Source organism: Dendropsophus ebraccatus, chromosome 4, assembly GCF_027789765.1.
Source record: "Dendropsophus ebraccatus isolate aDenEbr1 chromosome 4, aDenEbr1.pat, whole genome shotgun sequence".
Classification (NCBI taxonomy): Eukaryota; Metazoa; Chordata; class Amphibia; order Anura; family Hylidae; genus Dendropsophus; species Dendropsophus ebraccatus.
In genome coordinates this window covers 85,580,451-85,603,442 of record NC_091457.1, presented here as the reverse complement: position 1 = coordinate 85,603,442, position 22,992 = coordinate 85,580,451, and the positions used below count along the sequence as shown (strand labels likewise).

At 43.3% G+C, this 22,992-nt stretch overlaps 2 protein-coding genes across 6 annotated transcripts in view; one reads left to right on the top strand and one right to left on the bottom strand.

Annotated features, from left to right (window-relative positions):
• ORC6 (origin recognition complex subunit 6) overlaps nt 1-3,774 on the top strand; it is a 14,206-nt gene extending 10,432 nt beyond the window's left edge. For both annotated transcript variants that reach the window (XM_069968571.1, XM_069968572.1), the window contains exons 5-7: nt 823-935; nt 1,106-1,180; nt 1,761-3,774. In XM_069968571.1, coding sequence (XP_069824672.1) covers nt 823-935; nt 1,106-1,180; nt 1,761-1,900 — 328 coding nt within the window. In that variant the 3' untranslated portion in view covers nt 1,901-3,774. The remainder of the gene's footprint in view (nt 1-822; nt 936-1,105; nt 1,181-1,760) is intronic.
• A 4,593-nt stretch (nt 3,775-8,367) lies between these two features.
• The window catches only part of MYLK3 (myosin light chain kinase 3), an 84,044-nt gene continuing 69,419 nt past the window's right edge, over nt 8,368-22,992 (bottom strand). For all 4 annotated transcript variants that reach the window (XM_069968568.1, XM_069968570.1, XM_069968569.1 and 1 more), the window contains 7 exons: nt 21,187-21,296; nt 20,731-20,872; nt 19,396-19,466; nt 19,193-19,321; nt 17,056-17,208; nt 16,020-16,152; nt 8,368-8,904 (listed from right to left, as the gene is read on the bottom strand). In XM_069968568.1, coding sequence (XP_069824669.1) covers nt 8,833-8,904; nt 16,020-16,152; nt 17,056-17,208; nt 19,193-19,321; nt 19,396-19,466; nt 20,731-20,872; nt 21,187-21,296 — 810 coding nt within the window. In that variant the 3' untranslated portion in view covers nt 8,368-8,832. The remainder of the gene's footprint in view (nt 8,905-16,019; nt 16,153-17,055; nt 17,209-19,192; nt 19,322-19,395; nt 19,467-20,730; nt 20,873-21,186; nt 21,297-22,992) is intronic.

The following is a 22,992-nucleotide window of genomic DNA, read 5'->3' as shown; positions in this document are numbered from 1 at the left end:
GTTTTTAAAGAAGTCCGACGGTTCTAAAAATGTGACATGAGGCAGGGGAGGAAATGACAAGTTATTGCTTACCTCTCCCCTTGACCATGATGTGGTGCCTGACTGGCCAGGACCCCTGCTGGAAGGCATTTTCCCTGAGTTGTGATGTCACGACTCAGGGAAGAATAGCTTAGCAAATCTGACATTCTGACAGAGCCTGCTTAGCAAATCTGTAGCAGCATCCTGCCCCAGTCACTGACTGGCTTAGTGGCAAGTCGTGACGTTGATTTGGTTGCTGAACTTCCACATCTTTCTAAGTGAGCTTATCAGACCAAACTGAAAATGTGACAAACGCACATTGTGAACCATATACTAAAAGGGAAGCGTTTGTGCAGATTGACCACCTATTTTAATTTTTTTTTTCCCCACAACACACTGTGGTGAGTTTAATTGATGGGTGACTAACAGTGTACATTCTCTGCAGCCCTGATCTCTCTAATCATGCTACTCTGCCCTATGCGGATAGACTGCTCATCTGCACATACATTGCTGCCATTGAAGGAGCAATGGATGATACATGTCACTGTGTCTCCTCCATAACAGTACACTGTACTTAAAGAAGTTCCAAACTGCTTACATAGCTTCATTGTCCTGGCTACACCTCTGACACTTCAGAGCAGGCAGCATTAAAAACATTTTTGGGGTGATTGCAGCGACAGACTGGCTGAGTACATAGCTATGTGGCAATGTATGCAGTTTGAGACCTCTTTTGTAGCTGCCAGTTTCCCATTTAAAGCAATTCATCCGTAAGAGTAGAATTCACACTTCAAAATTTTATCCTAGGTGCATGAAGTTGAAAGTGGAAAAGAATAAATTACTTGCTACATCAGGAGTGAAGAAGGGCATATTTGAGCGTCTGTGCATTCAGCTGGAGAAAATTGGTTTACAAGTCTGCCGTGAGTTCATTGTGATTTTCTTGACCTTAGAAGAAATACTATAACTGCCATTGGTTTTGTAATTGGTGGTTCATAGATTAAACATAGGGCTATAACCCCATGTAGTTTATTTTTTGTTGTGATTAGTGTTTTCTCCTTATACTGAGATTGTCTTGTTATTTACAATGTAGAGGAAAATGCAGCAATCACACAGCAACCACGAAAGAAACAGAAAACCTTACTGGACTGCATAGTACTAGATCAAGGTAGGTAAAGATTGCATCATTCCCTTAAAGAAGTCCAGCAAAAAATTATAAAGTGTTCTATTGCCCTCAAAACTTATACAAATCCCCAATATACACTTTTTTACGGGAAATGCACATAAAGTACTTTTTTTTCCCTGCACTTACTACTGCGTCAAGGCTTCACTTCCTGGATAATGTGGTGATGTCACGACCCGACTCCCAGAGCTGTGCGGGCTGTGGCTGCTGGAGAGGATGATGGCAGAGGGATGCTCAGTGTCCCTCCAGTGCCCTGTGTCCTTCAGTGTCCCCCTGCCATCATCCTCTCCAGCAGCCACAGCCACACAGCTATGGGAGTCATTACACACAGATTATCTGACAGATTTTGGAAAATTTAAGGAATGCATTTGAAAAGAGGAGACATCTCAGTCTTTCCTTTATGACCTGTTCTGTTTATAGTCTGTTCCTGGCTTTGGCTTCAATAGTCTGTCAGATAAATCTGTGTGTAATAGGGCCCTAAGTCTAAAGTGATAAGACTAAAATGATTTTTAGTTGCTGGAAAATTCCTTCATAGGAAAATAAGTGTTCTCACATCTGTCTGTAGGAACAGCATCTGATGATGAAGATGAGGAGGAGATTCCACGCAAACAGGTGTGCAAAGAGACTGAAAACAAGGAGAAGGATTATGAGGAGTGGAAGAGAAGGATACTAGAAAATGCAGCCAAAGCTTCAAAACCACAATAGCCCACAAGTGCAGGGTGTAACCACCTGGAATGGAACTAAATGGTGCGTGTTAACCTCATCCGTGCGGCAGAATCATGATCACCGTTTCATGACAACGAGAAAGGCCTTGTTTTAGTACTTATTAAAATGACTATTGCACCTGGCTACCTTGTATGGTAAACTATGGTGCATTTACAATGAACTAAACTTTCATGAGGCTTTGCACATGGAGAAGAAATGTGACTATATGTTACAGACATGGACATCAGAACTGCCATGTATCTTAATATTGTGCTCCCATTGTCTAATATTTTCTGCTGTATAAGGGTGCGTTCACACGTACAGGATCTGCAGCAGATTCTCCAGCTTCAAATCAGCGCCATCAAATCTGCAGCAGATCCTGTACGTGTGAACAAACCCTTAAAAAAAAAGGTCCTTCTTAAGGTCCATTCACACAAACATGGTCTGCAGCAGATTTTACGCTGTTACAGGATCTGCTGCAGATGTCAATGTATTTGTGAATGGATCCTAACAGTAGATGACTGCCTTGTATACAGCCGCCAGTCACATAGATTGCAGGCCCATTAGAGGAGCCTTTTACACGATTGCTTATTCATGCAGTCCTTCACTTACGTTAATGGACAAACATACATTTGATTAATGACTATTTTTAAGGCTGCATCAGTTGACGAATTAGCATTTGCTTATGTGTTGGGCCTTTTATGCAGGGCCATAATCTGCATGTTTGGGTGAGAATTGCCTCTTGTAAAAGGCCCTTTGTGTGTGACATGTCTGCTAGGGATGAGCAAATTTACAGTAGGGGTGAAGCGCTTTGTTCCTATCTATATTGCGCTCATTGGGCTGTGGTACTTTGAGATGTGCTCCGCAACATGCCGCTGCTCCCCAGGTGCTGGGAAACTTCTCACAGGACTGGATCTATCTTTTTTTAGTTCCTACTGTAAATTCGCTCATCTCTAATCTTTGCTCCTGTTCCAATCAAAAACTAAAATCAATTAAAAGCCAATAAAAATATAAATGATTTGAGCAGGGGCTTTACAGTCACCAATTTTAATTTAAAGGGGAACTATCAGCAGGTTCATGTAAACAAACCTGCTGATATCCCCCTGCAAATCGCCACCTTAGGAGTCCTGTGGGCGTTGCCTGGGCACCCAGAGCTCCACCTCTCAGCCTGCTCCACCCACTATGCATATTCGTATGATAGTAATAGAGTTCATAACCGCACATGTGCAAGGAAGAGCTCACATACAAGATGAGCAGCTTCCGGCACATGCATGGTTACGAGTGCCATCACTGCATATATGAATAAGCAACATGAGGTACTGATAGTTACTGTTTTTTAAAGCCTTTTTTTCCCAATAATTTATATAAATCCAATTTTTAAAGTGTTCCTTTTTCATTTTTACTCCTTACCATTTGAAAAAGCTGTGTTTTGTCGGTAAATAAAGACATTGGAGACAAAAATGTTATCTAAACTTTATGCTTTGGATTCTTCGGTCTCCTGTATATAGATAAATTACTGCATTTTAGTTTCAATTAGAGATGAGCGACCTTACAGTAATAAGAAGCACTTATCTCTGCAATCCGCTCGTTAGCCTGCTAGCTTTTAACTCTCTGCACTCTGTGCCGCTCCTACCCGGGTCCCTGAAAAAGCTGGATCCAGTCCTGGGCAACTTCTCCCAGTTTCCCAGGACTGGATATATCTTCCCCCAGCACCCAGGAAAGAGCAGCAGTCAGTTAAAAGGCAGCAGGCTGATGAGCGGATTGCAGAGATAAAGAAGCGTTTTATTTCTTATTATTGTAAATTTGCTGATCACTAGTTCTAATATTGAATATTATTTTTGTTGCCATTTTATATTTGGTCAAATAAAAGTTTGACAAGACAATGAATTATGTGCTGTACAAGTTTACCTGCTGTTTCTTATAATGCCTCCAGTTCAAAGATCTTGATATTTGAGTGCCCTGGTCTTTGTTGTCTTGTGCCTCAAGGCTTGACAAAGGCAGAATTTGATAATGCCTGTAGGTCTTTTTATCAGATAAAACTGACTCTGTATTCAGGACCTGTTTATCTTGATCTTATGTAGAAAGGGGATACTGAAACGTTAAAAATTCTTCTCCTTAAAGGGAACCATTCACCCCGTGGCCCCCGGCAGAAACTGACATACAGTGACATAAAGGTCAATATACTTACCACATCGCTCCCGGTCCCGTCCCGGATCCCGTTGTTGACACGTAGAAATCGCCGATTCTTCTTCTCCCGCCCATTATGGTAATGAGCTGAGATGAGTCCAGCGTCCATAGGAAACGACGGACGAGTCCAACTTATTCATGAGGTCCTCTTCTCGTCGCCGCCCATCCACGCCTCCTGGAACTTGATTGACGTCTTCAGTCTTCTGACGAATTCCCGCGCAGGCGCCGTTGCGATGGTCTCATCACCTCTCTGCGCCTGCGCGGTAAACAGGATACGTGTTCGAGGCAATCGGCGCACGCGCAGTAAACTGTGAAGCTGCGGAGCGGCTTCAATTGTGAACTGCGCATGCGCCGAAAACGACTGTCACGGCGCCTGCGCGGGATCCGGCGAGAAGAAAGAAGACGAGGAGGAAGAGGACCCGGCGTCAATCAAGTGTCGGAGGCGGGGAGAAGGCTGGACTTCGGACCCGGCGGTGCTCATTACCATAATGGGCGTGAGAAGAAGAATCGCCGATTTCTCCGTGTCAACAACGGGATTCGGGACGGGACCGGGAGCGATGTGGTAAGTATATTGACCTTTATGTCACTGTATGTCAGTTTCTGCCTGGGGCCAGGGGGTGAATGGTTCCCTTTAAAGGCACATAAACTAAGGGCCATATTAGATGGCTCGACCCTAGGTTAGGCTTACCGAGCCTGTTAGGGTCCATTTACACAGATTATCTGACAGATTATCTGCCAAAGATTTGAAGCCAAAGCCAGAAACAGGCAATAAACAGAGATCAGGTTGTAAAGGAAAGCCTGAGATTTCTCCTCTTTTCAAAACCATTCCTGGCTTTGGCTTCAAATCATTGGCAGATAATCTGTCAGATAATCTTTCTGTGTAAATGGACCCTTACACAGCTTAATCATGTGGGCAGGGCTGCGTGGGCATCATTAGCTATGTCCGTGCAGTCCTTTCTTTAAAGGGGTACTCCAGCATTGGTTTGTAGAAAATAAGATGTTACCTCTCCCCATTGTCCTTCTGCCATGTCTCTGGGAGCCCCGCTGACAGCAGCTACAGCCAACCCTTCCACAGACTAACCCATATCTGCTCAGCCAGTGTCTGGACAAGGCTCCATAATGTTTTTTAGACTTGCTGAAAGAAAGGGATCAGCCGATGAACAAACGATTACTTGCTCCTTGGCTGATCCATTATCTTTATTACACAGGGTGATTCAGAAGATTGCTGTGGGTAATAGGTTCTTAACATTTAAATGGGTGAATCTAATTTTTACAATTTTTAATTCCTTCTAAGGGACTATTACAAGCAATCATCAGATTGCATAATGTATGTTGGGCACCGTGGAGGGGAGCTTGCTTACCACTTTGTGGGGTTGGTGTAATGTTTTACTGTGTGAAAAGGAAACTGATGGGGTTTTGTTTCTGTGTGGAGAGGGGGTGGGATAGGATACCTGTCTGCAATTCATTTCTTGTTTATGAATGTATTCAGGGGTCTGCAATGAGGTGTTTTTTTTTTTTTTGTTTTTTTTTAGGAGTCTGTGATATGAATTCATTTGTCAGGAGTATAATCAGCAGTCTGCAGTATGAATTTATGCTGGGGTAAAAATTTATTTTGGAGTATGCGCCTGTTACTTCTGCAATGTGACTTTATTCAGGGGTCTGGGATATGAATTTGTGTAGCTATAGAATAGAGCATGTGGATGAGTGCAGAACTAAGGTGCCATCAATGTTCAGCGGTAGATTCTACATTTATCATAGGAAGTTGTCATATCAGTATGGACCAAATGGAAAAGAACATGAGAACAATTCTCATCAGATAAGATATTATTGAGGGGCTGCTGCCTCTCCTGCCATCTATTATATTATATATTGTATGGCCCACAAGATTATATAATCTGGTATATCTTAGAACTCCATTTTCTTCCATTACTCTGTTGTTTTTCCTGGCATTTTAAGAAGGAGGCCTGGAAACTACTTGTAACACAATCAGTCAGTAGCTACAAAAAGGCTCATCAACATCAAGGTGTTCTCTGGACTATAGGATGTGTCCTACATAGTCTGGAGCTATGTTTTGTTCCATTTTTCAGCTCTAGAACAGCCTGTGGCTGCACCCAGTCACTACTGTGTTCTATTCTACAATACTTGGGTATCCTGCCTGTGACTGTACCAGGTCACTGCTGTGTTCTATTCTATAGTTTGCGGGGTGATTATTCTTTGCATACTTCCTGTGTAGATCCACTATTTTGTGCTTTTTTATATTGATAGTGTATACCTGTCCCTGACTATATATTCTCTTATTGTGCTGTGTTGTGTACATATATAAGAAAGTGGCAAGGGAAGTGACTAATGTAAGACACATTTTAAACCTTATAGCTGTGTGTCATTTAGAAAGTGCTGCAAATGTTTGATTAATGGCTAAAGAACAAATGCTTGATATACCCAACTCTATGGGTCCATTTACACAAAGATTATCTGACAGATTATCTGCCAAAGATTTGAAGCCAAAGCCAGGAATGGATTTGAAAACAGGAGAAATCTCAGGCTTTCCTTTATGACCTGATCTGTTTATAGTCTGTTTCTGGCTTTGTCTTCAAATTTTTGGCAGATAATCTGTCAGAATCTTTCTGTGTAAATGGACCCTATAGAAAACTAGTAAATTAAAAAAAAAAAATAAAAATAACCAAAAAAATTTAAAAAAAAAAAAAAAAAAAAAAGCAGATAACTTACACAAAAAAAGCAAGTGCTTACAAATAAAAGTCAGAAAGAACTGCTGCAGACTGTAAATAACTTTCAGTGTAGGTTAGAGGAATTTCTTCAGGGTCTAGAATGCTGCATACTCACACCAGAAAAATAATATGGGGCTGATCTCACCTGGTGTCCAAAGGAACAGCTTATTTTCTCATAGGGAGAAAGCAGTACTGTATGGCACTATAATGTAGCTAGTTACTGCTTGTACTTCTGTAATAAATATGAAATGCTCACTTTTGGCAAATCTTGCAGCCAGTCATACGTGTCCGTAGCATGTTACATATATACTGTAGTTACATAGTTGGTATGGTTGAAAAAAAACACAGGTCAATCGAGTTCAACCAAGGAAATGTTGAGTATGGTTTCAAGATACAATGATCCTTTCGGAATTATTGTATGTTTAAAATATTGTAACCCGAGGGAGCCACATGCAGCACATCCTGCAGCATCCATCCCTTAGATGTTAAGGGTCATTACCCTCCCAGGCATGCAGCTTGGAATCATGATCACAAAACGATGATGAAAGCTGGTTTGGCCTGGGACACTCAGTACATGCAACCAGTTATGTGAAGCACCAACTAAGTCCCAATCTTATTCTTACATATACTACAACAGTAAAAGCTGGATTCGGAATTTGGTTTTTCATTGTTCCTAAGATGATGTAGGACAGAGTCTATGGTAAAGAGGACACAGGTAGAGGAGGTCACAGGAGGCCTGAAACTCTACCTGATGTTACATGAATGAGATATTTAAATAATGAATAAACATTTTAATATACAATAAAAGACTTTACATAGGTTGTTGGTGTTCTAAGCCCTACAGATCATCTGCAGTATCAGTTTATTAATAAACAAAGTACATAGTTTAATCACCAAAGATTACAAGTCACACACAAATGTCTCTAATCATTTTAAACTTCATATTGAGAAACAAATTATGTCTTAGATGGTTTAGTAACTAAGCAAAGCCTCTTCATCGGTCTCCTCCAACAGTGAGTATTAATAGGGAAGGGGGACAATTTGTGTAAGGGCCCTTTTACACTGAATGATAATCGTTGTCTTTATTACACGGAACATAACGTGCTGAATCGGTCTGATTCGGAAGATTAACGCTCCCTGTAATAAAGACAACGATCAGCCGTTAAAAAAAAAAAAAAAAAGGGCCGGCTCAGAGGTTCCACTAACAGCTACAGGTAGAAGCCAGAAGATCACTGGAGATCATGGAGAGATATGCATATTTTACACTTAAGGCAAATGCTGCACAGGCATTGCTAATAATGTCTGTGCAGCCCTTGCTGTATGATTATCGTGTAATAGGCTCAGTAAGCAGGTGCCAATCTAGCAGATCGATGCTCACTTATCCAGAATATCGGGCCGTATAAGACGAATTAAGTATAGGATGTATGATGAACCATGATAAATCACATCCAATTATTATATTACAAAAAAGTTGGAATTTTTGAGTGATCGCAACCTGCACACAATTTATTTTCCTTTTGGGTTCAATCTTGATTGCATGAAGTCTCCTAAATCACCTGTAGCTGCTACCATGCAGAAACTATACTGTTACAGTGAATACAAGGAGATCAAAGCCTTTACATTTGGCACCTAAGAAACTCATGCAGGCACTGTAAGATGAATATTATTTTACCTAAGAAATATAAATGTTATTCTGAGTAATCCATTATGCCCCTTTTTCTAGTTTCATTGTCAGACTGCATAGATTGATCATAGCAGGACAGTGTATAGACTTCACATAGTCCTTTCTGCAAAGTCTAGAAGACGGGATTGAGTGAAAGATTCAAGGCTCCTAAAGACCACTGCTTGGTGGTTTGTGAATTGTACTCACATACTATATCCAAAATAACTAGACTTTACTGAAACTGTAAAGAGGTCATCTCTCAATGTCCCTGTGTTGCTGCAGCCCTCATATTATTCAGTGACCAGATGGCTGTATTGTACTGTATGTATGCTGTATTTGTGGCCGTGATCCATTTACTATGAGGGCTTAAGGGAAAGTAGTTTGAACTTCCTGAGACGATTTGCAGCAGTGACCACGTAGAAGTGTTTCTGGAAGAGAAAGTCAGATGTAAGTATCTATTTTCATTAATATTTAGGCTAAGACTACCCCATGGCTCAAGACTGGCACGAGTGACATCAATGTACCATGCTGAGCTGATTTACCAACTACTCATCACCATCCATTGGGCAAAATCACCTAGTATGACAAAAATAATAGGAATACTTTTGGGCTTTTGCTTCACCACAGTTCATAACGTTAATCTTGCTTGCAATGTATAAATGCATGAATGAAGTGTGCCACCCTGTGATGTCACAACCAACATCCTATATACATTGACTACTACGGTTCAGGTGGGCCTGGCTATTGTTGCTGCTACATGTGTACCTGTTGTTTTAACTTTTAAAATCTTTATCAACATTAGATGTGAAATAAAGCAAGTTTGCAATTTACATTCTTTTTTTTCTTGTTATCATGGAAAACACAGCACTTTCTGTGACTTCTGACACTTTTTTTCAAAGACTCTAAACATAGAAAGCTCTGTTTCCCAGGTCCTATGTACTCACAATGAAAGCAGACATGTTATTCATGGACACATTGTGTACATGTACAGATCAGATGTGTTAAGTCTCATTTTTTCAGCCAGCACAAGACTAAAAATCTACCTTCAGGAGACTGGACCTGGATTTATGGTAAGTATAGCTTTGTTTTACAGCATGATGATAGCACTTCTCCCCCACCCAGGTTATTTTAATTAGCATATATATATATATATATATATATATATATATATATATATATATGCAGATAGGAGCCAAATGACCTCTTTTATAGCACCCTTGGGACATGGTTGGAGTGCAGGCCAACAGGAGGTAGCCACACACCCCACATTCAACAGAAAAAAAAGGAAAAATTGGCTGCACATCTATGACTCTATTCACACTGCAGGTTGCGCGCTGCTCGTGGCTTAAGTACAGACAAAAAACAGAAGGTGCAGCAGCAACCCACAGGTGCAAGTTCTTACTGTATATACTCCTCCCAGCGTACACACAGTAAACACCTGCTCTGTAGATATTAAAAAATGAGGATCTTAGCAAATTATTTGATCAAACAGAGTGTACCATGTCATCAACGTTAAGGCGTCCTCGAGACATGGTCCCTACTCTAGCATTTTCACACTAGCAATGGCCTCTACTGGGCTGAATAAGCCTACAACTGGGCAGATAGGAGCCAAATGATCTCTTTTATAGCACCCTTGGGACATGGGTGGAGTGCACTCTGTTTGATCAAATAGTTTGCTAAGATCCACATTTTTTAATATCTACAGAGCAGGTGTTTACTGTGTGTACGCTGGGAGGAGTATATACAGTAAGCCCTTGCACCTGTGGGTTGCTTCTGCACCTTCTGTTTTTTTTGTGTGTATATATATATATATATATATATATATATATACACACACTCATCGGCCACTTTATTAGGTACACCTGTCCAACTGCACGTTACCACTTAATTTCTAATCAGCCAATCAAATGGCGGCAACTCAGTGCATTTAGGCATGTAGACATGGTCAAGACAATCTCCTGCAGTTCAAACCAAGCATCAGTATGGGGAAGAAAGGTGATTTGAGTGCCTTTGAACGTGGCATGGTTGTTGGTGCCAGAAGGGCTGGTCTGAGTATTTCAGAAACTGCTGATATACTGGGAAACATCCAGTGAGCGGCAGTTCTGTGGGCGGAAATGCCATGTTGATGCCAGAGGTCAGAGGAGAATGGGCAGACTGGTTCGAGCTGATAGAAAGGCAACGGTGACTCAAATAGCCAACCGTTACAACCAAGGTAGGCAGAAGAGCATCTCTGAACGCACAGTACGTCGAACTTTGAGGCAGATGGGCTACAGCAGCAGAAGACCACACCGGGTGCCACTCCTTTCAGCGAAGAACAGGAAACTGAGGCTACAATTTGCACAAGCTCATCGAAATTGGACAGTAGAAGATTGGAAAAACGTTGCCTGGTCTGATGAGTCTCGATTTCTGCTTGAACATGACAATGAGTTCCAGGGGCGTTGCTAGGCTCTTAAAACATCCGGGGCACAGGCCCCCTGAGTTGACGTCTGCAGTGACGTTACACACACACTATATATATATATATATATATATATATATATATATATATATATATATATATTATGTGTGTGTGTGTGTGTGTGTAACTTTTTTTTTTTAAACAGATGATCACATAGGCTAGTATTTGAGATTGTGACTCACAGTTGACGTCTTCTCTGATCAGATTCGCTTTTCTCTTTCTTTTCCATTCAGCCCAAGCCATAACCCCCTTCTCTACAGAATCTGCCAGGAAAAACATTTTAGGCTCCTTGCTCCAGCACACACAGTAATTAGGTCTCCTCTGTGCCCTATATGCCCTATCTGTGCTCACATAGTATAGGCCTTCTCTCTACCCCCACATAGTTGTAGCCCCCCCCCCTTCCCTCTGTGTCTGCATAAATTATAGGCCTTAACTGTGCCTCCAAATAGTATAGCCCCCCTGCTCAGCATTCTTCCTATATAAAATAGCCCCCCTGCTGTGCAGCATTCCCATATAGAATAACCCCCTGATATGCAGCTTTCCCATATAGAATAACCCCCCCTGCTGTGCAGCATCCCCATATAGAATACCCCCGCTGTGCATTATTCCCGTATAGAATATCCCCTGCTCTGCCTCCATATAGTAATAATGTCAACTGCTGTGCTTCTCATATAGTAATAATGCCTCCTGCTGTGCCCCTCATATAGTAATAATGCCTCCTGCTGTGCCCCTCATATAGTAGTAATGTCTCCTGCTGTGCCCCTCATATAGCAATAATGTCAATGCTGTGCTCTATATAGTAATAATGCCCCCATGCTGTGTCCCCCATAGTAAAAATGTCCCCACTGCTGTGCCCCCTATATAGTAATATAGCACCTACTGTACCCACCATAGTAATAAAGTTTCCCTCTGCCTACAATAAACCTGCCCCCTACACACACTATCCCACCTGACCCCCTACACACACACACACACTACACCCACCTTACCCCCCATACACACACTACCCCAACCTGACTGCCCCTACACACACACACACACTACCCCCACCTGACCCCCCCATACACACACACACACACTACTACCCCCCTCTGAGCCCCCATACACACACACTACTACCCCCATCTGAGCCCCACATACACACTACTACCCCCATCTGAGCCCCCCATACACACACACTACTACCCCCATCTGATCCCCCCATACACACACACACACTACTACCCCCATCTGAGCCCCCCATACACACACACACTACTACCCCCATCTGAGCCCCCCCATACACACACACACTACTACCCCCATCTGAGCCCCCCCCATACACACACACACACTACTACTCCCCTCTGAGCCTCCCATACACACACACACACACACACTACTCCCCCCCTCTGAGCCCCCCATACACACACACACACACTACTCCCCCCCTCTGAGCCCCCCATACACACACACACACTACTCCCCCCCTCTGAGCCCCCCCATACACACACACACACTACTACCCCCATCTGAGCTCCCCATACACATACACACTACTGCCCTATCTGAGCCCCCCATACACACACTACTACCCCCCTCTGAGCCCCCCATACACACACACTACTACCCCCATCTGAGCCCCCCATACACACACACACTACTACCCCCATCTGAGCCCCCATACACACACACTACTACCCCCATCTGAGCCTCCCATACACACTACTATCCCCATCTGAGCCCCCCATACACACACACACTACTACCTCCATCTGAGCCCCCATACACACACACTACTACCCCCATCTGACCCCCCATACACACACACACACTACTATCCCCATCTGACCCCCCATACACACACACTGAGTACTACCTGGTCACACACTGCCAGCCCCCATCCCTCCGCCCCAAACACACACAGTAACCCCCCCGGGGGTTACAATACTCACCCCTGTGCTGCAGCTTGAGGAGCGCGGCAGGGGAGAAGCTTGGCGGCGTTACAGCCGGCTGTGACGTCCCTGGAGAGCAGGAGAGAGGCGGGCCGGAGCATGCAGCATCCACTGCGTCCAATGAAGAGAGGTGTGACGTCACAAGGCATCCGGAAGTGGTGCCGGCCAATCCCGCTCCCGCGGCCCGCCAGCGCTGAAGTAACAGCAGCCTGAGGCCTCTGATAGTGATCTATCACAGACCCGGCTGCTGTTACTTTGGCGCTGGCGGAATCAAAAAGACTTTCGGGGCTAGGCTGAAATCATTCGGGGCTGGGGCCCCGAATGATTAAGCCTAGCGACGCCACTGATGAGTTCACTGTACTCAAATGGCCTCCACAGTCACCAGATCTCAATCCAATAGAGCATCTTTGGGATGTGGTGGAACGGGAGATTCGCATCATGGATGTGCAGCCGACAAATCTGCGGCAACTGTGTGATGCCATCATGTCAATATGGACCAAAATCTCTGAGGAAGCTTCCAGCACCTTGTTGTATCTATGCCACGAAGAATTGAGGCAGTTCTGAAGGCAAAAGGGGGTCCAACCCGTTACTAGCATGGTGTACCTAATAAAGTGGCAGGTGAGTGTATATATATATATATATATATATATATATATGGGTCAGAGCCTGGCTTACTCCATCTCACTGGCTTGGAGTACAAGGTATGACGATTTTCTTTCCATCTGCTTTTCCTTGTTTTTGTGGTGTCAGTCTCCATTGTGGTGGCACTGTGTCTGCGGATGGTGTGGCTAAGAGCCCAAGGGGGTTATGTCTGGCAGCATTGGGGCTGCTGGACAACTGGGCTGCTCCTTCCTGTGACGCAGCTGTTGTTGTGGTGGTGGTTGGCACATGGGGCTGTGTCATTTTTAAGTTAGGGACCAACACTTTATCAGGAACCTTGACGTGGTGTGTGGGCTTATGCCTTTTGATCAAAATGTAACTAACTCCTGATGTTAGTAGTAAATGGTGTTGACAAGCAGATGGTCTGCCATAAGCATTCCGGATGTGGGACCATGTCTATTTTTTCTCTCTATTGAGTATATAAAAAGTTAATGTATATTGCAAACTTGCTTTATTTCACATATACTGTTGATTTACATTTATAACAACAGTGACAATGGGGGACCCTCTGTCAGACACTATACAGTGCTGGCCAAAAGTATTGGCACCCCTGCATTTCTGTCATATAATACTCAATTTCTTCCAAAAAATGATTGCTTTCACAAATGCTTTGGTATTAATCTCTTCATTTAATTTGTCTTCAATGGAAAACCACAAAAAGAATTTTTCAAAAGCCAAATTTGATATAATTCCACACCAAACATAAAAAGGGGGTGGACAAAAGTATTGGCACCCTTAGTAAAATCATGTGATGCTTTGTGTAATTAACAGCACCTGTTACCTACCTGTGGCACATGCAGCCAGTTGAAATGGATTAAAGTTGACTCAACCTCTGTCCTGTGTCCTTGTGTTTACCACACTGAGCATGGAGAATAGAAAGAAGTCCAAAAAACTGTCTGAGGACTTGAGATGCCAAATTGTGAGGAAGCATGATCTCAAGGCTACAAGTCCATCTCCAAAGACCTGAATGTTCCTGTGTCTACTGTATGCAGTGTCATAAAGAAGTTTAAAGGGAAACTGTCACCGGGAACGCGGGCACAGAGCCCGTCCGACCCCCCCCCGGTGCAGCCCCCGGATACTTACCCTTTCCAACGAGTCCAGTTCCTGGAGCTGGTCCCCGGACGTAGATATCAGCACCCGAAGCCGTGCTTGCGCCATTGAGATGAGTCCGATGCCCACAGAGAATGACGGCTCCAGTGCTGCCGGCGCTGATATCTTCGTCCCGGGACCGGCTCCAGGAACTGGACTTGTCAGAAAGGGTAAGTATCCGGGGGCTGCACTGGGGGGTCAGGCGGGCTCTGTGCCCACGTCCCCGGTGACAGGTTCCCGTTAAAGCCCATGGCACTATGGCTAACCTCCCTAGATGTGGACAGAAAATAAAAATTGAGAAGAGATTTCAACAAAAGATTGTAGATTGTGTAGATGGTGGCTAAAGTACCTCGACTAACATCCAAACAAATTCTACCTGCCCTGCAGTCCGAGAGTACAACAGTGTTAACCCGTACTATCCGTTGCCGTCTGAATGAAAAGGGACGCTGGTAGGATACCCAGGAAGACCCCACTTCTGACTCCAGCCAGGCTGGAGTTTGCCAAAACTTACCTGAGAAAGCCAAAAACTTTTTGGAAGAATGTTCTCTGGTCATATAAGACAAAAGTAGAGCTTTTTGGAAAAAGGCATCAACATAGAGTTTACAGGAAAAAAGAGGCCTTCAAAGAAAAGAAAACGGTCCCTACAGTCAAACATGGCGGAGGTTCCCTGATGTTTTGGGGTTGCTTCTGGCACTAGTCTGCTTGACCGTGTACATGGCATTATGAAGTCTGAAGACTACCAACAGAGGTCATGGGTCTTCCAGCAGGACAATGACCCAAAACACACTTCAAAAAGCACTAGAAAATGGTTTGAGAGAAAGCACTCGAGACTTCTCAAGTGGCCAGCCATGAGTCCACACCTGAATCCCATAGAACACCTATGGAGAGATCTCAAAATGGCAGTTTTGAGAAGGCACCCTTCAAATCTCAGGGACCTGGAGCAATTTGCCAAAGAAGAATGGTCTAAAACTCCAGCAGAACATTGTAAGAAACTCATTGATGGTTAACGGAAGTGGTTGTTCGCAGTTATTTTGTCTAAAGGTTGTGCTACCAAGTATTAAGCTGAGGGTGCCAATACTTTTGTCTGGCCCATTTTTGGAGTTTTGTGTAAAATGATCAATGATCTGACTTTTTTTTCATTCTCTTTTGTGTTTTTTCATTGCAAGCTAAATAAATGAAGATATTATTACCAAAGTATTTGTGATTGCAATCATTTTCTGGAAGAAATTGAGTATTATCTGACAGAATTGCAGGGGTGCCAATACTTTTCGCCAGCACTGTATATGGTGGCAATATAACTTTTACTGTGCACACATACACACGATTTGGCAATGAAGGCTACTGGACCAATGAAGTTTGTGAACTGGAGGTTTGCATTTTAATCCAAGAATATACCACTTACTCTCCATTTCTTCTGTGCTATGTATCTCTGAAGCAGGACCTGGGACTTTAGGCGTACTTTGTATTTTTTTGCTTTCAAAGGCAGGTTGACAAGCCACTCATGTTTCAAGCACTGACCGGCACTAAGTCTGCAGCTGGAAGACAAAATACAGAACAAGTTCTCAACAAAAGCGATTGTGTGTGTGCATTTATTACACTGTTTTAATAAAGTTTATTGCTTTTAGTACTAAAAACTTGATAAAAAATATTTAATACACAGTGGAGACTCTATGTCAGTAGTCATGTGTTTGTGGCATCACTTGAGCAGAGCGGGAGAGAGGGGACCAGAGCCCTGCAGTTGCTGATACAAAGGTTGTTGGCAGAGCGAAGGCCTTTGTTGGCTCTTGCTGCTGCTGCTGCAGCACCATATATAAATGTAAAAAAAAGTAATATAACTATAAAAGAAACATTACATTTTTCTTTTTATGGAATACAGCTTTAAAATTATAGCAATGATTGTACATCCCCTTCCAGGTGGCTTCACAGCACTGCAGTTTTAGTTCTTTTTTAAAAGTGTAACTTGAAATAAAGCGGTATGTCCATCTCAACAAATATAGCTATACAATGATAGGGGGAAAATGGCTTGTTCCCAATCTCAGTCTGGGAGTACTGTAGCAGGTTGAATGTACACTTTCAGGAAGGTGGGCCAAGGCACCAAAGAGCTCCAGGGAATATGACTGCTCAATCTGCAATCATGTGACCTGCAGTTTTTGTTCTTCTTTTATATTGACCATACCTTTTAAATCTATTGCAGGGTTTTGCATAAAAACCTACATTAAGGGTGCGTTCACACCTACAGGATCCGCAGCAGATTTGATGGTGCAGATTTGATGCTGTGTTCAGTTATTTAAATTAAATCTGCTGCGGATCCGCAGCAGAAAATACGCTGTGGATCCGGTAAGTGTGAACGTACCCTAAAGCTGCAAAGGCGTTTTCACAAGACTGCTGTGTCATCTCAAAAGGAATCATCCCAATATTATAATTTATCAGAATTTTACCTTTTTTCTTTCACTAATAGTCTGGAAATAAAGTCTTTGGCTTCTTCTGATACTTGATCAAATGTCTCAGAGTCAAAGTCCCAATTACAGTTCACAATGTAGTTCATGGTCTCTGTATCACTTTCACCCAAAAATGGAGACAAACCGCTAAGTCTAGAAAAGAAAAGAGTATTAAGTGCAAGAAAGGGTATTGGAGAAACAAAGTGAGTGACATTTGACTGGCCTCCAACCAGTGTCTCTCCTGCCATTGGCTAACTACAACTTCATTGACAGTTGCATACGTAAACTCAACCTTCAAGGGGTTGTCTGGGGATTAAAAAAATGTTACATGTGACTGGGGGGGGGGGGAGCTACACTCACCTAGCCCTAGTCCCCACAGTTGCCATGATGATGCTCCAGGTCCCATTCCTGTTCACCATCTCAAAATTCTTGTTCCTGTTGATGAGTCGGCAGTTTCTGCAGGGATGATGTGACCCCAGGAACAAGGAAGAACAAGGAAGTAGCGGTCACTACTTGGGACCAGGACCGTCACCATGGCAGGTGCTTAGGGTAGATAAGTATAGCTTCTTTTTTATCTTTATGCTATCCACAGCTATGTTTCAAAAAATTTAAATCCCCAGATATCTCTGCTCAAGTCCCTGTCCAAGATTAGCACAAAATAAAAAAAAAGGTTTACACTCATAAACAGGGCCATTATTGAACAAGTTGTCTACTATAGTAGCTTATCCTTATTCAATAGAAAGGATTTCAGCTGCAAAACCACTCACAGCCCATGCACAAGGCAGGTGATGCCTTTAGGGATGTCCCAAGATTATGTTTTCTACACGGGGGTCCGCTTGTGTCCGCATGTTGTACTGATCAATAAAATGGGATCAGTGTAATCAATGCTCTACTAGTACAATTTGGCTGAAGCAGACTGTACAAGCAGGTTTACCCTGGTATGCATCAAAGCCTTTAGGCCTCCCATGATAATCCATTGGCACCCCATGTAGCAGGGGTGCCGATCGGACACCCAAAATATGTTGCACCTATTAATTCACTCTCTATATACTGCAATTGCTATTATCTGGGGCATATAGGGGGTTAAACTGCCATGATCAGGCTTGAGTCCACTCCCAGTATTAGCAGGAAGGTGTCAGATATAAGATGCTTCGGGCACCTGCCACATATATAACTCTCAAGTCTGCTCTAAATGCAATCACTGCCAAGCATTTTAAAAAGATGCATCGGCATTATCAAAAGAGTGGCAACAAAATGTAAAAGCACATGTACTCACCTGCCATTGATGTAATTCAGTTGGTTTGTAATCCCCGTTTAATATTGTGACATAGGAAACCATTTTTAGCCAATCACTGTTTGAGAGAAGTCACCACTGAACAAGTGACTGGTTAAGTAGGCATTTGCTATGTGTCAGGGCAGGAAGCACAGCAAAATGAAGACTGGCACTGTTGGAACAGCGCCACTGGGAGACCAGCAAATGTTTACCACATGTTTTTTTCCACTATTCCTGCCACCATGAACACTTCTAAATAAAATAATTTTTCTCTGCATAAACCCATTAAATTCCGTCTGCAACCAACATAGAAATAGACAGACTGGGTTGTACTTGGACTTTCTACCTCTTCAGTTCCACTATGCTCTCCCTCAACTGTTTACAACAGTGCTTCTCAATTCCAGTCCTCAGGCCGCACCAACAGGTCATGTTTTGAGGATATTCTTAGTAGGGATGGTCCGAACCGAGCTCGGTTTGGGTTCGTACAAACCCGAACTCTCGGTGATGATTCCCGCTGTCTGCCCGCTCCCTGCAGCGGGCGGATCCAGCGGGAGGACCGCCTGGAAAACTGGGATACAGCCATAGCCATAGGCTGTATCCTAGTTTTCCAGGCGGTCCTCCCGCTGTATCCACCCGGGATGGTTCGGACCATCCCTAATTCTTAGTATTTCACAGGTGATATAATTATACTCAGTACATCAGGTATTATCACAGGTGTCCTTTGTATGGGATATCCTCAAAACATGACCTGTTGGTGAGGCCTGAGGACTGGAATGGAAAAGCAGTGGTTTACAATGAAAAGACTGTGAAGATGATTCAGAAAATCATTATAGCATGTGACACCCAAGCCAGAACATGACTCACAGCATGTAGGTAATGACTCCTACACTCCACATGTCCGTGGGGAAGGACACGAAATCATAATTTACCACTTCTGGTGCCAAAAACTCTGGAGTCCCAAAATTCACTCTCAACTTTTCACGTGGTTTGTACCTAGAAATATTCAAAAATCATTAGTATCATAACTGGCGGTTCAGAGTCACCTGATGATGATAGCAATCACTCACCTTCTTGCCAGCCCAAAGTCAATGATCTTTATTTGGTTTCCTGTGCGACTGACACAGAGAATATTCTCCGGCTAAAGGATACAAAGGATTATCAATGTCACAGCAGGTACCTTGTAATATTGTTGATGAGTATATAACATTTTAGCTTTTTTCCTGGTATTCCAATGCATCTGCAAGAAAGGGTACATGAAGTCTCAGTTGAGAGTCTCTAAACACGGGAATAGCCAGATATCCCTCCAGAGAAAGAAGACCTATTTCCAAGGGGGTGACTCCCAGTGGGGAGATCACCAAACCACCATGTTTTGAGACTTGCAACTGAAGCTCCACGGACCCCTTTTTTGCATATTTAAATTTTTAGGGGGCAATGTATCAATAAAGACTATTCAGTGAGTACTTCATTGGATTTTTTTCATTGATCTCCCTGAGCTCAGTAATTGCTGTGTTTTGTTGGTCTACTTTTCATTGCCCTGTTAGCCAGAATCCTGCTCTACACTGGCAAGGGGCAAATACCCCAAAACAGGAAGAAGAGGATTGATACCCCTCTCCTTCCCCCTCTCCCCTTGTGTTGTGTTGTCTTTCAATAAAGCTTCAGGCCTGTGATTTCCCCTCCCTACCCCCCTCTTTCCCACCCCCCTTACCCCATCACTTGTCTGTATTGCTTTATTGTTTGTTGTTATAGGATTGTTAAGGTATGCGGGAATGTTAGTGTAGCGGGTGGTATGATGTATAGCGTAGGGAGCCTGTGCTGTATGTTGTACCATGGTGCTGAGTATGTGTTGTCTTATTTATTGAGCTGTGCTGCGTCACAGTTTATGTATGCTTGACGACGACTGATTGTAATAAAGATATATTCAATAAAAAAAAAAACAGCTGTATTTGGATGGATTCCTGGCTTTGGTAAACCCATACTTGCAACTGAGTTAGACTCGGATGCAAAGGTGCCACCCTGGTATTTCTCTATTTGTGTCCCAATACTGACAACCGAGTGGGATTTAAGAAGGTTTTTATCAGAATGGTTTGGAGATCTCCCCACTGGGAGGCAACCCTTGGCAACAGGTTTTCCTTCGATGGAGGGATATATGGCTATTCCTATGTTGAGTCTCGCAACTGAGGCTCCACGGACTTCTTTTTTGCATATTTAAATTAATAGGGGGCAATGTATCAATGGAGACTCCTGAGTTTTTCATTGGATTTTTTTCACTGATCTCCCTGAGCTCAATGATTGCTGTGTTTTGTTTATTTCAATGCGTCTAACTAAAAAATGCTCACTTTTAAATAAACATCTTCTACCATTTTGTCCATACAGCTCAAATACACCCTATCATGGTACAGTACCTTGAGGTCCAGATGAAGGATATACTGTTGGTGCAGGTAGTAAATTCCCTCACAGATCTGCTTAGTAAACATGATGGCATCGAGCTCTGTGAGGTGGTAATTGTCATCTGTAATCCTATCAAATAATTCTCCTCCATCCAGACTGAAGAAAAACAAAACTATACATTAAAGGGATTAATAATACACATTAAACTAGAGGACAGCAATGTTGTAGACTGAGTCCAAGGCAAAACTTAGTATTGTCAATGAGCTGATTTAGACTGGTGTGGGAAACACTAATCTTAATAAATTCCCCCCAAAGTCTACTATGAAGTTGCTGAAACTTTTCATTACATGATTAAGCTTTTTAAAAAAAAAAAAAAAAAAATTAAAGAGGATGACTAATAGACTCATGCTTTTAATTTCTTTTAACTGGGAAACATGCAGAATCCTCTCTCCTTCAGAGATGATACGTACTATTCCATGATCAAGGTTAGGTCGTTCTTGCACTCAAAGGCGTCGTATAGCTGTATTAAGTTAACGTGATTTAACTGATTCATCACATTGATTTCATTCTTTACATCCTCCTGTAAGGTAAAAAAAAATAAGTCACCATTGTACTAACAGTGCTCCCCCCATGTAACAGGATGAAGGGCCTGCTGATGATCCAGGTGTCTGCGGAGAAGCAGTAAATGAGCAGATAATTAGAGGCAGGCAGGCTCCCTGATGAGGAGACACAGTGCCGGGGTGCCCTTTTCTAGTCTGCATCTGAGCATGTTATAGCAGCACTCACAGCATCTCCCACCAAGAGGTTCATGAATATGCAAATGTTTTCCGCTGAGCTTGTCAGAAACCCCAGCCCCCCGCTATACATCTCTGCACTAAAGGGCAAATGCCTACACAGGCAGCTGCAGTCACACATACCCATTAAGGAGAGAAAAAATGGCAAATAAACAAGTACAGTTACTATTAGTGTATGTTTAAAGGAAAACCTTCAGTTTGGCAAAGGATATTTACACCTCTGGAATGCATTGCAATAGGAATGTGAATAAAGTGTATGGTGCATACATTTTTACTATTTTATTATTATGTTATGTTGCCTTATCCAACGGTCACATCAATAGCTACCTTCAGAATTTAGCAGGATTTTCCAAGCTCTGGTAGAGCAGGCTCTAAGGGTGCGTTTGAACTACGGAATCTGGGCGGATAACCAGCCATGGATTCTGCTGCTCACCTGCGCAAATCTCCGCCCGTAGACTCCATTCTATGGTTTGGCGGATTCCACTGTCCGCCCAAAGAATTCATATGTCAATTCTCTAGACGGACTGCGGAATCCACCGACCATAAAATAGAGTCTTTGGCATGGGCGGAGATGCGTGCGGCAGAATACGTGGCGGGTTATCTGCCCGGATTCTGCAGTGTGAACGCACCCTTAGGCTATGTTCACACTACGTAAAACTACGGCCGTAGTTCTCGCCGCAGGACTACGGTTGTAGTTTTGAGGGGTGGAACATAGCTTATTTTCAATGGGATCCCGGCCGGAGCGTACACACATCGTATGCGCTCCAGCCAGGATCCCATGCGGCGCCGGAAAAAACTTACATGTCAGTTTTCTGCGTCCGGAATTGAGTGAATTTCGGCCACAGAAAGACCTGTCAGTTCACACAGTGAAGCAAGCGGCTCCGGCCGCTTGCTTCACTGTGGGCTATGGGAAGCTCTGATGCAGGCGCGCGCTGATGCGCCCGCATCAGAGCTCCGCGGCCAGAAAGATCACCCAGCCGGTACGTAAGTACCGGCCGGGATGATCCGGGCTGAGACTGGCCATTCCGTGACCTGGACGGGGTCACGGAACGGCCGGGTGTTCACGTAGTGTGAACATAGCCTAAGGGTACAAACACACACACCGTATACGCAGCGTATTTACTGCTGCGATACGCAGCAAATACGCAGCAGATACGCAGCAGATTAGATCTAAATAACTGAACACAGCATCAAATCTGCTGCAGATCTGCTGCGTATCTGCTGCATATACGTTGTGTGTGTTTGTACCCTCATAGTGTGTTTACACAGAGAGGTTTATCTGACAGATTTTTTAAGCCAAAGCCAGGAATGGAGGGGGTGAAATCTCACGCTTTCCTTTATGACCTGTTCTCTGTTTATAGTCTCTACCTGTCAGATTATTCTCTCTGCCTAAACACACCATAACATCTGCTGCCCAACACTGGTATAATGCAATAAAGTTTTGCACAGCTGCGAAAGGGAAGTGTAGAATCACCTAGACTG